A 14,377-nucleotide genomic window follows, 5' to 3' on the forward strand; every position below is an offset into this window, starting at 1 on the left:
AAAAACATAATACAAAATAACAGCATAATACATTGGAGTGCAATTCCAACTAAACTTAAGTAGGATCCCATAGCCTAGCATGACACACCACACAATAAAATAGTATAGTGTAGCACATCAAGGCAGTGCATAAAACAGCACAGCATAACATAATTTAACATAGAGAATGTCAAATAAAGAATGTCCTAGGACCTGAAACTCAGGGCTAGTACAGCCCTAAAGTGGTTCACCCAGTCACTACAGCATTAGCTGCCACGTGTGTAGCTCTGCAGCCTGTTGCCATGCTATCCAACTGGGGGCACTAAGGACAATCTGGGGGCAGAGGAAGGCATAAGTTCTCTGATTGAGGCATTCAGCCTCCATCATCATCCCTACCCGCCGTGAAATTCCATCTCCTCCAGATACTTGTCACTGCCTACATCCACCCACTGCACCCTTGCTTGAACACCAAGAAACTCTCTGCGCTGTTAAACTGGCTTCAAGACAATATTCAGCAATTAGGCCATGGCAATCACCAGTCTCTCTCACTCCAGGGAGGACTACTTCCCCTCCTCTTTCCATGCGATGTCCTTCACCCTCAACCTCCTCTTTCCCGCCTTCTTTACCTGTCTACTTCCCCAGCTCCTTCCCCCCTTGCCTGCTTTCCCCTTACGTATTTGTGCTTACTGTTTATCTTGACCTTACAAGTAACTATGTTGCCATGCTATTATAACTGTGTAACCTTTGTAACGATGTAACCTGTAACTATGATCTGATGCTCATGTAAAGCGCTCTGATACCTCCGGGTCTAGCCAGCGCTATATAAAACCTTTAAAATAAATAAATAAATAAATACAAATTGGCAACACTTGTTACTGCTCCCTATGTGGCCCAGAGAAGGAGAAATGAAGAAAGAAAGGAAAAAGAAAAAAGAAAGAAAGAAAGAAAGAAAGAAAGAAAGAAAGAAAGAAAGAAAGAAAGCAAGAAAGATGTGCAGGGGAGGGAAAGGGAATGGTAGGGAAGAGAAAGAGGGAAGGGGAGGTAAGGGATGAGGTTAGGGAGGGACGGCAAGAGAGTAAGCACAGACTGCGCTGCCTCTGCAGCCCAAAGAGGGCGCCGTGCCCGGACAGAGGAAAGCACAAGCGTTTTTACAGTAGGGCGCACAGAAGTACTCACTATTTATGTAGCCATCCGCCGTCTCTGTTTCCATAGTCAAAGTGCAGTGCTGAAAGACAAACGTGGCAAGCTTCAGGCAGATGCCAGAGTCGCATCAAGGACGTTTTACGACTTATTTCAACAGAGCGCCAGACCGCATAACTCTGCCACCTGTAGGGGGCACTAGTTTGCTCGAGTGTCCTTCTGCTCGCTAAGGGCTTTCTTTTCTACAGTGAGTGATCAGCGTAGAACAATGGCTTGAAGATTCATTAATGAAGACCCCAGGAATGCTCCTTCACACATCTTCTGCCTTATCTATCAACTGTGTCTAGTTTGGGGGAGAAGAATGCCCTCGCCAGAGAAGACAGTTTGTAAAGAGCAACACACACAATTTATTGGCCTCCTACGCTTTCATACAAGCGGTTATTATTTCTAAACTCACTGTTACTCAATTCTCTGTTCTAAGAAAGGTGAAAGGCTGAGTCAGTGCCCCTACTACGACCTGTAGACTTCACCTATATAAGTAGCCAATGCATTGGCCACCCTGCTGTCTTGTCATCCTTAGACTGTAATGAGATCACATTTCAAAGATATTTCTGTAGCTCATATAATGTTAACAGTGTCTAATGTTCTTTATGTCCCTAGGACTGATTCAAGCGCTTAGGCCATAGCCAACAGCACTAAACAGCAATTGCTATATACTTAAACCAAACATCAAACACAGTCAAATTACAAATAACATCATTGGCTTTGCGATTTTCTAAGTGGCAGATCGAGTACAAAGTAACGTGCAGTGTTTGAAAATCTGTCTCTAGCTCAAGCAGATCAAAAGTTAATAAAAACGTGTGAGAAGTGCTCCAGTGTAGTGTAAGGCCCTTCGTAGAGGTGGACTGGTCATCATTCAGTTGTAAACTACTGTCTTTGGTTGTTACAGTGGTTCTAATGAAGTAACAGTGTTGCCATGTGTACACTGTAACAGTCAGTTATACTGTGTGTAAAATACACAGAATAGAACAACACTACAAATTGTGCCACATTACACCAGGTAATTTGCCTTTTCTTTCTGCATAATTTAGTCAACCCTCCCACATAATTTGGCCCACCTCTGCTGCATAATTCCAGTGACCCTAGCTACGATTGGCATTAGGATACTAAATGGCCCTGGCTGAGGTGAAGGACAGTCAAGGTACTGGGCAGTTGCTTGGTAATGACTTACAGCCGCATAGTGTCTACACAAGATAGCAGAGAAACACTGAGACTATGCAGGCCTATGCAAGATGCCTATGACATGCTCACCTGCATGGACATATACCAGGCACATGCACACTTGGAACTTTGAAATTCCTTTGCTTGGCCAAAGACAACAAATTGACGCAGATATCTGTGCCCCAATGAGGGTCCCATTACCAGTGGTTTGGAAAACAGACCGGTGTCTCCCAATGTCACTGATATCATGGGCATTCTTGGAATGGGGGATTTATTTACGCCATTGCTAGGTGAACTATAGGACTTTTATAACAAGTGGGGAATCACCATGCACACTGCAGGAAATTCAACGCTCGCTATCCCCCTGGAGTTTTACTGGAATCCACGCTGTTTTCAGCAGCTGCTGGGAGTGCACGAAACGCACCGGGCCCACTGTGGTTTTAGCGGCTGCTGGGTGTACACGAGACGCACTGTGCCCACAGTGATTTTAGCGGCTGCTGGGTGTGACCGAGACACACCGTGCCCACAGTGATTTCAGCAGCTGGTGGGTGTGCATGAGACGCACCAGGCCCACAGTGATTTCAGCAGCTGGTGGGTGTGCATGAGATGCACTGTGCCCACAGTGATTTCAGCGACTGCTGGGTGTGCACGAGACGCACCGTGCCCACAGTGATTTCAGCAGCTGGTGGGTGTGCACGAGACGCACCGGGCCCACAGTGTTTTCAGCAGCTGGTGGGTGTGCACGAGACGCACCGGGCCCACAGTGTTTTTAGCAGCTGGTGGGTGTGCACGAGACGCACCGGGCCCACAGTGTTTTCAGCGGCTGCTGGGTGTGCACGAGTAGCGCCGGGCCCACAGTGTTACCGTGGGTCTGGTATTTCCATTGGAGTTGGTAACTCCTGCTATTGCCCTGTCTTAGTAGCGCAGTATTTGGAATGGGAGCCAGAAAAGTAACTTTCAGTCAGGGTTTTAGTAAGACAAACAAAAAAGCAAATCATCTCTAGTTACACTCAATACATGAGAAGTGTCACTCGCATATTCGTTGTTGATAACCTCAAAACGTGACTGGGTTTTACTATTCGGAAGGGTGAAGCGCCAAGTCCTGCGTGTGACATTAGAAGATATATAAATACTATGTTGAGGAAGGCGACTGGATAGGCATAGGGCCCTGGCGCCGACCCATATCTGAATCATAATCTATGTATGTACACTACAGGGTGAAGCCTCAGGCACACAGGTGTGGCGCTTTCAGAATCAACCACGCGGCACCTGCAGCGCCTGGAAGCTAAAGTTAAAGTTACAGGGCTAGCAGGAGGGCGCGGGCAGGCTCTGTCCCTAGCACTCGCGCCCTCCTCCATTTTTCCCCTTTCCTTTAAAATAAAAAAAAAAGTCTCCCAGCAGCGGGAACCTAAATAATTCAACCACGAGCCATTTCTGTATTGATCCACCAAAGTATATTTAGCCCTGACTCCTGGAATTTCTGCCTTACTTACTGGAAAACAGGCGGCTTCAGTTCATTGTCTCCGAATCACTTCCCAAAAAAAAGTAGAAAAAAATGGTTCCTCTTTTTATTCTTTTTTTCATGGCCGGCGGATCAAATTCGCAGCACAGCCAGAAGGTAAAGCTTAAGTTTCAACATCCCGCGCTCTCCTGTTTTGCTGGGGTTTTTACTCGCTTCCTTTTAAGTGCTTTGTGGCCACAACAGGGGTATGAAGCGCTATGCAAATATTACAATAAAATACTCCTAAGAGCGCAGGGGGCCCGGGAGACGAGGAATGCCACAAGAATAGACTGCCTTATCCGTTGGTAAATTATGTTTTAATGTATTTTACTACGTAATTAATTGTAGTTAAAAGCAATACAATTTGGACTGAACAACTGAACTCATGTTTGTGAGTAGATGGTTTGATGAGTCTGTTTCTAATAGGGGGATCTATCTATCTGTCTATCTATACATCTATCTGTCTGTCTATCTGTCTGTCTATCTATGGTTTTGTATTTACGTTATCCATCTACTTATATCTTTTATTTAAGTAATTTCTGTGAAAAAGTGCCAAACCACTTTGCAGTGCTTTCCTCCTGCACTGGTTGTGAACAAGTTACCAACAGGAAACACGCTTTTAGCTAAAGTCTGAGGTAAAATGCCTCAAACGAAGAGCCTCTGAAAGCAGAGGGGCGGGTCGAAGGGGGCTTCTAAGTCCCGACTCCACGAACCGAGAGAAGTGACCGAGTCTCGAAAGTGAATGCCGAGCAGGGTCCCGCGCACCGTCACTTTACACACGGCGGCGGCAGTGCCAGCCCACCTCTGACCCACACCAGGCTCCGGCTCATTACCGTGGTCTACAAGTTATGACACAGACTAATTTCTGGGACGACGGATTGAGAAACGCGTATGGCAAAGCGCCAGTAACCGATACAGAATCCTTCGCCCCTCGGTGACCCCCAACCCATTCAAAACCTGTTGAGGTCAAAATGACGGTGTGACGGTGTCTCTTTAAAGGGAAGCGGGGCCTTGTGGTTCTGAGATGCAGTGTCCCGCGAAAGGTGGGACGATAAGGCAGGCAGCGAGATCGTGTATTAAAAGCATACACTCGTTGCTGTCTTTAGACATACATCTATGGAACTCTATAAATATAACCCCAAAAAGCTTTGCATATCCTTTAAAATAAAAGAGAGGGGATAACAACGGCACAGAGGAACACGGGAACCCCAGCACCCTAAAAAAGAAGCATTTCAATAAGAAATAGGAAAGGAGTAGAAGCAAAAGATTAAAAGAAGGTATTTTTTTGATTTAATTGAACAAAAAACAAAATAACACACAAAACAAATCACCATTTCCAAGTGCGTGACAGCAGGTCCAGCTTCCAGCGCCCAATGGGAGCAGACGTCAGTTTCCGATTCTTCCGTCGAGAAGAGATAAAGTCGCAATTTCAAGACAGCGGGTGGGGGCAGTTGACACTGAAAGGGCGAGATTTTGATCGATAACTTATCTCTATTGATCCAAACCTCGATCTGGTCGACTGAACCTTTATTGCCTGTCTTGGAAGGAAACAGTACACCTATCTGCAAATTAGTTCACCCAAGAAAGGACTCTGCTCTCAAAGATCACGGACAACTTCTAGGTTTCAAAAGTTTATTGTAAAGATATAATGAGCTGCAAATACAAGCATCTCAGAATGAGATTCACGAGATACACAGGTCCAATTACATACATGTGCTCTCGAAAAGCCCTCAGACGAGCAACAGAAATCACTAACACAAGTTCTAAAAATAGCAAAGCTATCAGCATAGACGCATATCTCTCCTTCATTTAGGTTGGAGGAAAACAAACTCAGGTTAGGCGTCCCTACCCTGTTCTAGATGGTATCCCTACTTAACCAAATCCCAACCTAACAAAGGTGTCAGCAATGAATGACCCCCAAGGGAAGTCACCCACTCTAAGTCTCTTGGTGAAAACCTAAAGTTCTCCAGTCATGACCCCTCACTGCCTACCCATCCGCTCTCTAAAGGGTCCTCAGGTCTCTGCTCTAACTCCACCCAGGGGTGCTGTCCCTAATACAAAATAGTCAACAACATTTGAGACGCCCCTTGCGAAACGCCTCTCACGTGGTGCAACTTCAGGCTTTTTCCATGATGCTTTGTATTGGGCCTCAGACGTTAGAGTTGACCTTGCTTCTCAGTCTCTTCTCCGGCCCGCTGATACCCCTTAAACATTCCAGAACCCTCCTCCATGTCTGGGCCGTCTACTGAACAGGCCTCTATTCATTCACTTATAATTGGATCCCCCCTTTCCTGTTGCAGACAGATATCTGCCGCCAAGAACCCAACTCTCATAGACTTCTAAAAAGGCTTGCAACATTTCTCAGCCCAGACATGTACGTGTAAATCAATGCTAAAACATTTCAGGCCTACAATATTTCACATTATGATTATAGCATTCTATTTCTTCATTTAATTAAAGCATGTTAAAACTCTTATTCTATTATTTAGAAAACATTACTCTAAATCATGGCCCATTAATGCAATGACCAAAAACGTTAAACAATCTGTGTCGTGAAAAGAAACACCTTCCCTTTTAGCTCCAGCTCTGGCCCTGAGGCCTACCACGTTCTGCGTTTTACCACAGACCATCTTATATGTTAACAGCTACACGACATAGATTCAAAATAATCACGTCTAATAAAATCATATAATGTCACACATTTCTGTATTAATTCCACTTCTACTTAAATCTCTATATTAGCTATACATTTAGAATATAATTTCAAATACTATTAGCACTCATGGCATTTCTCTTCATGAATTATGCTCTCTATAGGTAAATGTGATGTACTCATATATTTATATCAGTTTGCGCTCTCTCAGTTCCCCCCTTTGATGACCTCTCGGGGTCATCACTAACATTTAAACTGCAGTTATTGCTGGCATTCTCTGCGCTTCCAGAGCTCTCAGGCTCCTGTACTGATTATCTTGTATGGCAGCCAATCTCTGCAACTGTTCTCTTTGGGCCCTTTCTGACCTTCTTGCTCTGTACCATTTGAATACCCTCACCAATCCCCACAATATTATCCCACAGATCAATATTATGATGATAGGCTTTAGGATATACCAAATAAAGCTTTTGCCTAAGGTGGAAAACCACCCTCCAACTGTACTCATTCCGTGGCCCACCTTTTCCCAGACATTTTCTCTACTCAAGTCTTCGATCTCTTTGTGTATATTAGTTATGTTCTTAATAACTTTCTCAAGGGGTTTTGAAAGGTCTGGAATGTAAGTGCAACATTCCTGAACCTTCAAAGCCTTACAGACTCCGCCCTCTTTTGCTAATAAGACATCTAATGCAAGCCGATTTTGAAGAACCATAGCCCTTATCGATTGCATCTCTCCTTCTACCAGCATTAAGGACTGAGCAGTGCTGGCAGACAACCTGTCGACAACTGTTGCCAGTCGTCTAATTTTAACATCATTAAGGATTATTCCCAAAAGAGGGAACATAGCTCCAAAGACATCTCCAACCATTTCTGCATCGCCTAAATCTCTCCTTCCCCTCGATGATATCTGGCCCTCATTGATCAATAAGTCTTGTGCATGATATATTTTGGGGAAGACAATTGCCAAGTAACATGATCCATACCAGTTGTCAGGTAGTCTCACGTAAGCATTTCTTCCACATACAAAATACACATTTGGAATCACTTGCATTCCCTTCAGGAAATCCTTAGTGTAGTACTCTAAATTAAAAGCATGTTCACAGTCAACTTCACCCACGTATACATTTTCATAATACGTTTTGGCTCGGTGAAGACATAACTTTCCTTTCTGCGCTTTATCTAAAGCTATTGGACCACTACTACCCTTTCTCTTATGTGACTTCTCTTCCTCGGTCCAATCTAATTTCCCTTGTCCTGATTTTTTCAAAATCTTTTGTCTCCTGTAACGATCATCCACCTGCCCTATGAACTTTTTCTCGACTTCGGACACCTTACATGTCAGGTTATTTCTACGGGCATGTGAAGTATCTAAGGTAATCCAAGGAATGAAGAATTTGGCCAATCTGTCTTCACTCTTCCAGTAATCCCATTTATTCATCTGCTTATAATTCGGGACTTCTGGCAACACAGAATCATAATTGGAGAAATAGTATTCAAAACTATCTCTCTCATAAAATATACTAAGCAATAAGCTACATGTAATGCCATATGTCAGAGGGAGGTGATGATATCGAATTCCTTCATCTACAGACGCAGGCAACTGCATGCAGACGTAGCAATCCTTAACCTCCATGGCATCCACGTATTCATACAAAAGTTTAGCATAAGCATTTGACCTAAAGTCTCCTTGGGACTCGTCTACATGTAACCTGCGGGCTTCTGCAGCCAATAACGCTTTCTCTTGAGTGTTTTCCCTTTTCTCACCTGCAACAGTGGGTGTAAGTGTTACTACAGAATTCGCATCAGTTACCTTTACCTCTTCCTCATGTCCCTTTACATAAGAAATTGTTACCACTAAAGCTATTAATATTATCACTCCTACTATTAGTGTACCTATTATACATTTAGCTCTGCGGTTCGGGGTGCCGGCCTCCATTTCGTCAGACAATCTAGCTTTTCCCTTTCTCTTTGCAAAAAAAGTTCTTTTCCTCTCGTTCCTTTACAGTCTCTTTCAATCCTTTTTTTGTCTTTAGAATCCACACAGCTGGAGGCTGACAGCCTTTTTCGCAAAAGTCCTTTCACAGTTCAAAAAGACAACCCTAGCCCTTCTCCATCCACTCAAGGGGTTCCCTAAAATTCTCTGCTTCCTGGGCGCTAGGTAATCTTCTTTTCTTCTGCTTGCTTTATTTACAAAGTCCTTTAACAATCGACTATTAGATTTGTGGTTGCAGCTTCAATAGCATAGTTCAATATTTCCATGCGAAGAGTATGCTCTTCATGTGCTGTTATCGTGGTACCAAAGTCGGGGAATTTCAATTCTGTAAGAAACATGTGTTTTAACTTGCTGAGGCGGGGAGGTCTGGGGAGCACGAATGTTAGTGACCCTTCTTGTTCGACACCGGGTACCAACAGTTGTATTTCCACGGTGATAATGGGCTCAGAACTGGACACCACCACCGCTCGGATCCTCCCTGTCTCCGGTTTCACAGACATTTGTCGCCAGATATGTCCACTCAGGTGTGGAGTATCTTCTGTTAGGCACACGCACTCTTCTTGACCTTCTTCGGTCTGGTGCTTCAGCGCCCTGAGCACCTTCTTCTGGGTCTGAGTCTTCTGATATCGGAGGAAGGGTTGCTTCTGGAGTTGACCTCAGGCTAGAACTTCTTCTTTGCGGCCAATTTGCTTCTCCACGTGCCCTTCTACTCCTTCTCCTTCTGGTCTGTTCTCGCTCTCTTTCAGACCTGTCAGGGTCAGACTCGTACTCCCAGCTGTCTTCTCCTTCTGTAGCGTCTTCTGTTTCGCTGTTGTACTGACCGTCCTCAGCTTGGTCAGACTCGTTCCCTGCTTCCACTGGCACCTCTACAGCTTGGCTAGCCCCCTCTATGGCTTCTTGGTCCTCAGCTGGACGTCCATCCGAGAGAGGAGCTGTTTCCAGAGGTGCTGGAACCCTTTTCGTATGCGACGCGTGTATCCAGTTGGGCAGGCCTCCCACCTTTACAGCTGTACTTGTGATCAGGATGACCTGGTAGGGCCCACGCCAACGAATATCCAAGCAGCTTCTTCTCACATGTTTCTTCACCAGGACCCAGTCCCCAGGATACAGGTCATGGCAAGGGCCCTGGCACGCTGGAACCTCTGCAGCCTGCACCGAGCGTTTCACCCTTTCTTGTCGTCTGTTCATATTCCTTTCATGCGCTGCCCTAAGCCATGCTTCAAGGGCTTCAAACTGGGTTGGTCTAGGCAAGGGTCTCTTTGAGGTCATGACTGATTTCAATCGATGTAACACCTCTAATCTGAACGTCCCGTACTTCGGGAACGTCAGTTCCTCGTTTCCTTCAGTAATCTTACTCCACTCTGATATCCAAAGGATCGTATGCAACCCAACATTTACTGCCATATAACGAGCTGGCGTACCCTCCGGCGGGGCTTCTTCCCCTTCATACGATCCTCGCCTCTCTTTCTTAAACAGCGCTTTCAACCATTTAAAACACTTCATAATTATGCGCACAAAATTCAGCCTCGCTACTCTGTTTACTTCCTGATGACACTCCACCAATCCTGTCGCGGCTTTGCTAGCTTGGCCTATCACAGCGCGGTCTTTCTCCTGTTGGCCAATCACGTCGCGACCCTGTATGACGTGTTCGCTAGCTGGCCTATCACAGCGCGGTCTTTCTCCGGTCAGCCAATCACTGCGCGACACCACCTGACGTCTCTTTTCTCCGCTTCGCAGCAGCACCCCTCCTTTCTCAACTCGTCTCCCGGTTATGCATGCGTCCCATTCATACACTGAAAAATGACTACTTCCGACCAAGCGGTCACTTCTCTCGACTGTACGTCCACAGTCTATCTGTAATTGTCAACACAACTGACGAGATGTCTATCGTCTCTCTGATAGGTTACTTACACACACAGTAACTTCCGACCAGCGTCCGTTACTCACGCACTCACTCTTACGTTCCCCCTATCTCGGTCTCTCGGGTGATCAATGGTACCTCATGACCCCCTTCACACTAGTTGACAATTACTCTGGGTGTCCGATACACCCGAACCACTTAAGCTCTCCTTGAACTTAAGATTTCCACCGGTTGCGCGCGCTCACAACCTGTTCCACAGTCACTCTACAAACATTCAACTCCGCCAGACATTACAACATAGACACAATACAAAAACACCGCAATCTAACACGCATAACCCTTTATACTCACTCTCAACCGATACTGCTGCTTTTTCTGTCTCACGTCATCCGGATCTTCATCTGCGGGCTGTTCTTCCGATCATCGATTTCTAGGGGCCTTGGGGTAAGCTAACCTGGCCTAGGTCACCGTCCTCAAGAAGGCAACCATCCTCTATAGCTACCAACTGAAAGGGCGAGATTTTGATCGATAACTTATCTCTATTGATCCAAACCTCGATCTGGTCGACTGAACCTTTATTGCCTGTCTTGGAAGGAAACAGTACACCTATCTGCAAATTAGTTCACCCAAGAAAGGACTCTGCTCTCAAAGATCACGGACAACTTCTAGGTTTCAAAAGTTTATTGTAAAGATATAATGAGCTGCAAATACAAGCATCTCAGAATGAGATTCACGAGATACACAGGTCCAATTACATACATGTGCTCTCGAAAAGCCCTCAGACGAGCAACAGAAATCACTAACACAAGTTCTAAAAATAGCAAAGCTATCAGCATAGACGCATATCTCTCCTTCATTTAGGTTGGAGGAAAACAAACTCAGGTTAGGCGTCCCTACCCTGTTCTAGATGGTATCCCTACTTAACCAAATCCCAACCTAACAAAGGTGTCAGCAATGAATGACCCCCAAGGGAAGTCACCCACTCTAAGTCTCTTGGTGAAAACCTAAAGTTCTCCAGTCATGACCCCTCACTGCCTACCCATCCGCTCTCTAAAGGGTCCTCAGGTCTCTGCTCTAACTCCACCCAGGGGTGCTGTCCCTAATACAAAATAGTCAACAACATTTGAGACGCCCCTTGCGAAACGCCTCTCACGTGGTGCAACTTCAGGCTTTTTCCATGATGCTTTGTATTGGGCCTCAGACGTTAGAGTTGACCTTGCTTCTCAGTCTCTTCTCCGGCCCGCTGATACCCCTTAAACATTCCAGAACCCTCCTCCATGTCTGGGCCGTCTACTGAACAGGCCTCTATTCATTCACTTATAATTGGATCCCCCCTTTCCTGTTGCAGACAGATATCTGCCGCCAAGAACCCAACTCTCATAGACTTCTAAAAAGGCTTGCAACATTTCTCAGCCCAGACATGTACGTGTAAATCAATGCTAAAACATTTCAGGCCTACAATATTTCACATTATGATTATAGCATTCTATTTCTTCATTTAATTAAAGCATGTTAAAACTCTTATTCTATTATTTAGAAAACATTACTCTAAATCATGGCCCATTAATGCAATGACCAAAAACGTTAAACAATCTGTGTCGTGAAAAGAAACACCTTCCCTTTTAGCTCCAGCTCTGGCCCTGAGGCCTACCACGTTCTGCGTTTTACCACAGACCATCTTATATGTTAACAGCTACACGACATAGATTCAAAATAATCACGTCTAATAAAATCATATAATGTCACACATTTCTGTATTAATTCCACTTCTACTTAAATCTCTATATTAGCTATACATTTAGAATATAATTTCAAATACTATTAGCACTCATGGCATTTCTCTTCATGAATTATGCTCTCTATAGGTAAATGTGATGTACTCATATATTTATATCAGTTTGCGCTCTCTCAACGCGATACGGGGCTGGCTTCCCTCCAATGAAGAGACCACGGCGGGGGTGCAATGCCAAGGTGGCGCAGGCAGAGCGCAGTCCCGACCTCTCTCCTCGGGAGGGAGAAGAGCAAATGACGGAAGAAGAAGAAAGAAGGCGTTTTGGGATGGTCTTGTTAGGGAAAGTTACTCAGGAATGTCACGTACTTTCAGGAAAGAGAGAGAGAAAGAGAGCGAGAGAGGTCATAGCTCCAGCAATGTGATTTACAAGAGGAAGAAGAAAAAAAACTGGATCCACCGGTTCTTTCCAAAAGCAGCTGAGAAAGAAACCAGGATGGATCACGAGAGGTGGGGGTTTGAGGGCTGAGGAGGGGCAGCACAGGTAGACGGGAGTGCAGAGCACACGCCTGCAGGATGAGTAGCCCCCTGGTGTATTAAAGGTCGGGGGCTCGACCAGTACCTATAGTAACTGCTAATGCTACTTCAAGAGTTGGCGCTGTGGGGATATGGTACAAAGAGGGTACATGAACTCTTGCCCTGCCTTGTCAGATTGCCCTGCGATGGGGGCCGCCTCTGCAAGCTTCCCACGAGCCCTATGTCCACGGCCACTTGAATTATGCGGCAGTGGAGGGCCATATATATATTATGCGACAAGAAAAGGAGAATTAAGTAGCGCAATTCATCGCATTTTTACATCTCAGCTTGTCCTAGGATGCAGGTGATCTTCTAGCTTCGTACAATTGCTCCGACAAACATCTCACTAGGCCTTTGCCAAGGCCCACTGGAAGTATACTGGAGAGGGCCACATTAAAGCAAGAAAAGGCAAATTGTGCGGCGTAATATAGCACATTTTGGCCTCTCAGTTTGTCCTGGGAAGGGCCCATGATCAGCGCCACTGGAATTATATGGCAGGGGAGAACCACATTATATGGCAAGCAAAGGCTAATTATGCGGAATAATATGACACACTTTATAATAGTACTACGTAATTTTGTCATTTTTTTACATATGTTAACAAGGTCTTGGAAAAGATTTTCCCTCATTGATATCAGCTGAATATCAAAATACAGCACTTAGCAACAGCAACAGAAAAGCGACCAGTACATCTCTTTGAAGGGCCTTCCTCTGGGTTGAAATACGTATCACTGAGTTTTAGTAACTTTTGTTGCATCTGAACTAGAAATACATTTTTTTGGTAAAATCAGACACTTAGGCAGCTAATGACCGACAATTCTGTGGTGTTTTCCGCAAGGTCATGAGTTTTATACATCTGAGGGATGTATAAAACTCATAACCTTGCGGAAAACACCACAGAATTGCATGATTCCAATGGCCATGCCTGTACCCTATGTTTCTGTAAGCCTTTGAGTTTACGGGGATGTATGACATTACAACGCATGCTTTTACCACGCATGCTTTTACATCGCAACTTTTACAACGCATACCATTACAACGCATAGCGCTTTGGGGTGCTGGATAGTGAATAGTTTAATTTACTATCTGATGGTGGCCTTAACATCAGGTACATCATTAATTATGCTTACGTACACCAGGGAAACTCTCCTGGCGATTAACAATTGCCTGCCTCCTTGCGCTGGAGCCCGTGTTGACCCTTTGTGTGGCCCCCACCATTGTGCTTGTGGTGGTTGGCTACTCGAAGCACCATCTTGCTTGGGGTCCAGTATAGTGCAGCCTGCCATAAGCAGCAACGTCTCTCCGCGACATCTCACCATCTGGAATTTGAACGTAAGATCGGCGGTCAAGCATTATCAGGATATTGCTGATCTTATGGACAATGACCCCCCTGACATCTTCTGTCTGACAGAGACATGGCTGCAGGATACCGATTCTACTGTATTGAATTTGGCGCTCCCCGCGGAGTATTCCATCTACACGCTCAACTGCTCTTCGAGAGGGGGTGGAGTCGCTCTTGCAGTTAAATCTTGTTATCCTTGCGCCTGGAGAGTGCAGAACATCACGGGATGCGAGAGCGCCCTGTTCAAGGTTGCAGTTACATCGCATTTTACCATGTCAGGATTGCTTATTTATCGCCCACCTGGTAGTTCCGTGGCATTTAGGGAGGCTCTTCCCGAGGCAGTTAGTTCACTAGCAGTAGGGTCTGCCAATTTTTCTATCATTGG

General features: G+C 45.2%; 1 protein-coding gene across 8 annotated transcripts in view; it reads right to left on the bottom strand.

Annotated features, from left to right (window-relative positions):
* IKZF2 (IKAROS family zinc finger 2) overlaps positions 1–14,377 on the bottom strand; it is a 178,987-nt gene that overhangs the window by 146,904 nt on the left and 17,706 nt on the right. For all 8 annotated transcript variants that reach the window (XM_078680588.1, XM_078680594.1, XM_078680585.1 and 5 more), the window contains exon 2: positions 1,156–1,204. In XM_078680588.1, the coding sequence (XP_078536714.1) occupies positions 1,156–1,189 (34 nt within the window). In that variant the 5' untranslated portion in view covers positions 1,190–1,204. The remainder of the gene's footprint in view (positions 1–1,155; positions 1,205–14,377) is intronic.

This window comes from Lissotriton helveticus, chromosome 3_1 (genome assembly GCF_964261635.1).
Source record: "Lissotriton helveticus chromosome 3_1, aLisHel1.1, whole genome shotgun sequence".
In the NCBI taxonomy this organism is placed as follows: domain Eukaryota; kingdom Metazoa; phylum Chordata; class Amphibia; order Caudata; family Salamandridae; genus Lissotriton; species Lissotriton helveticus.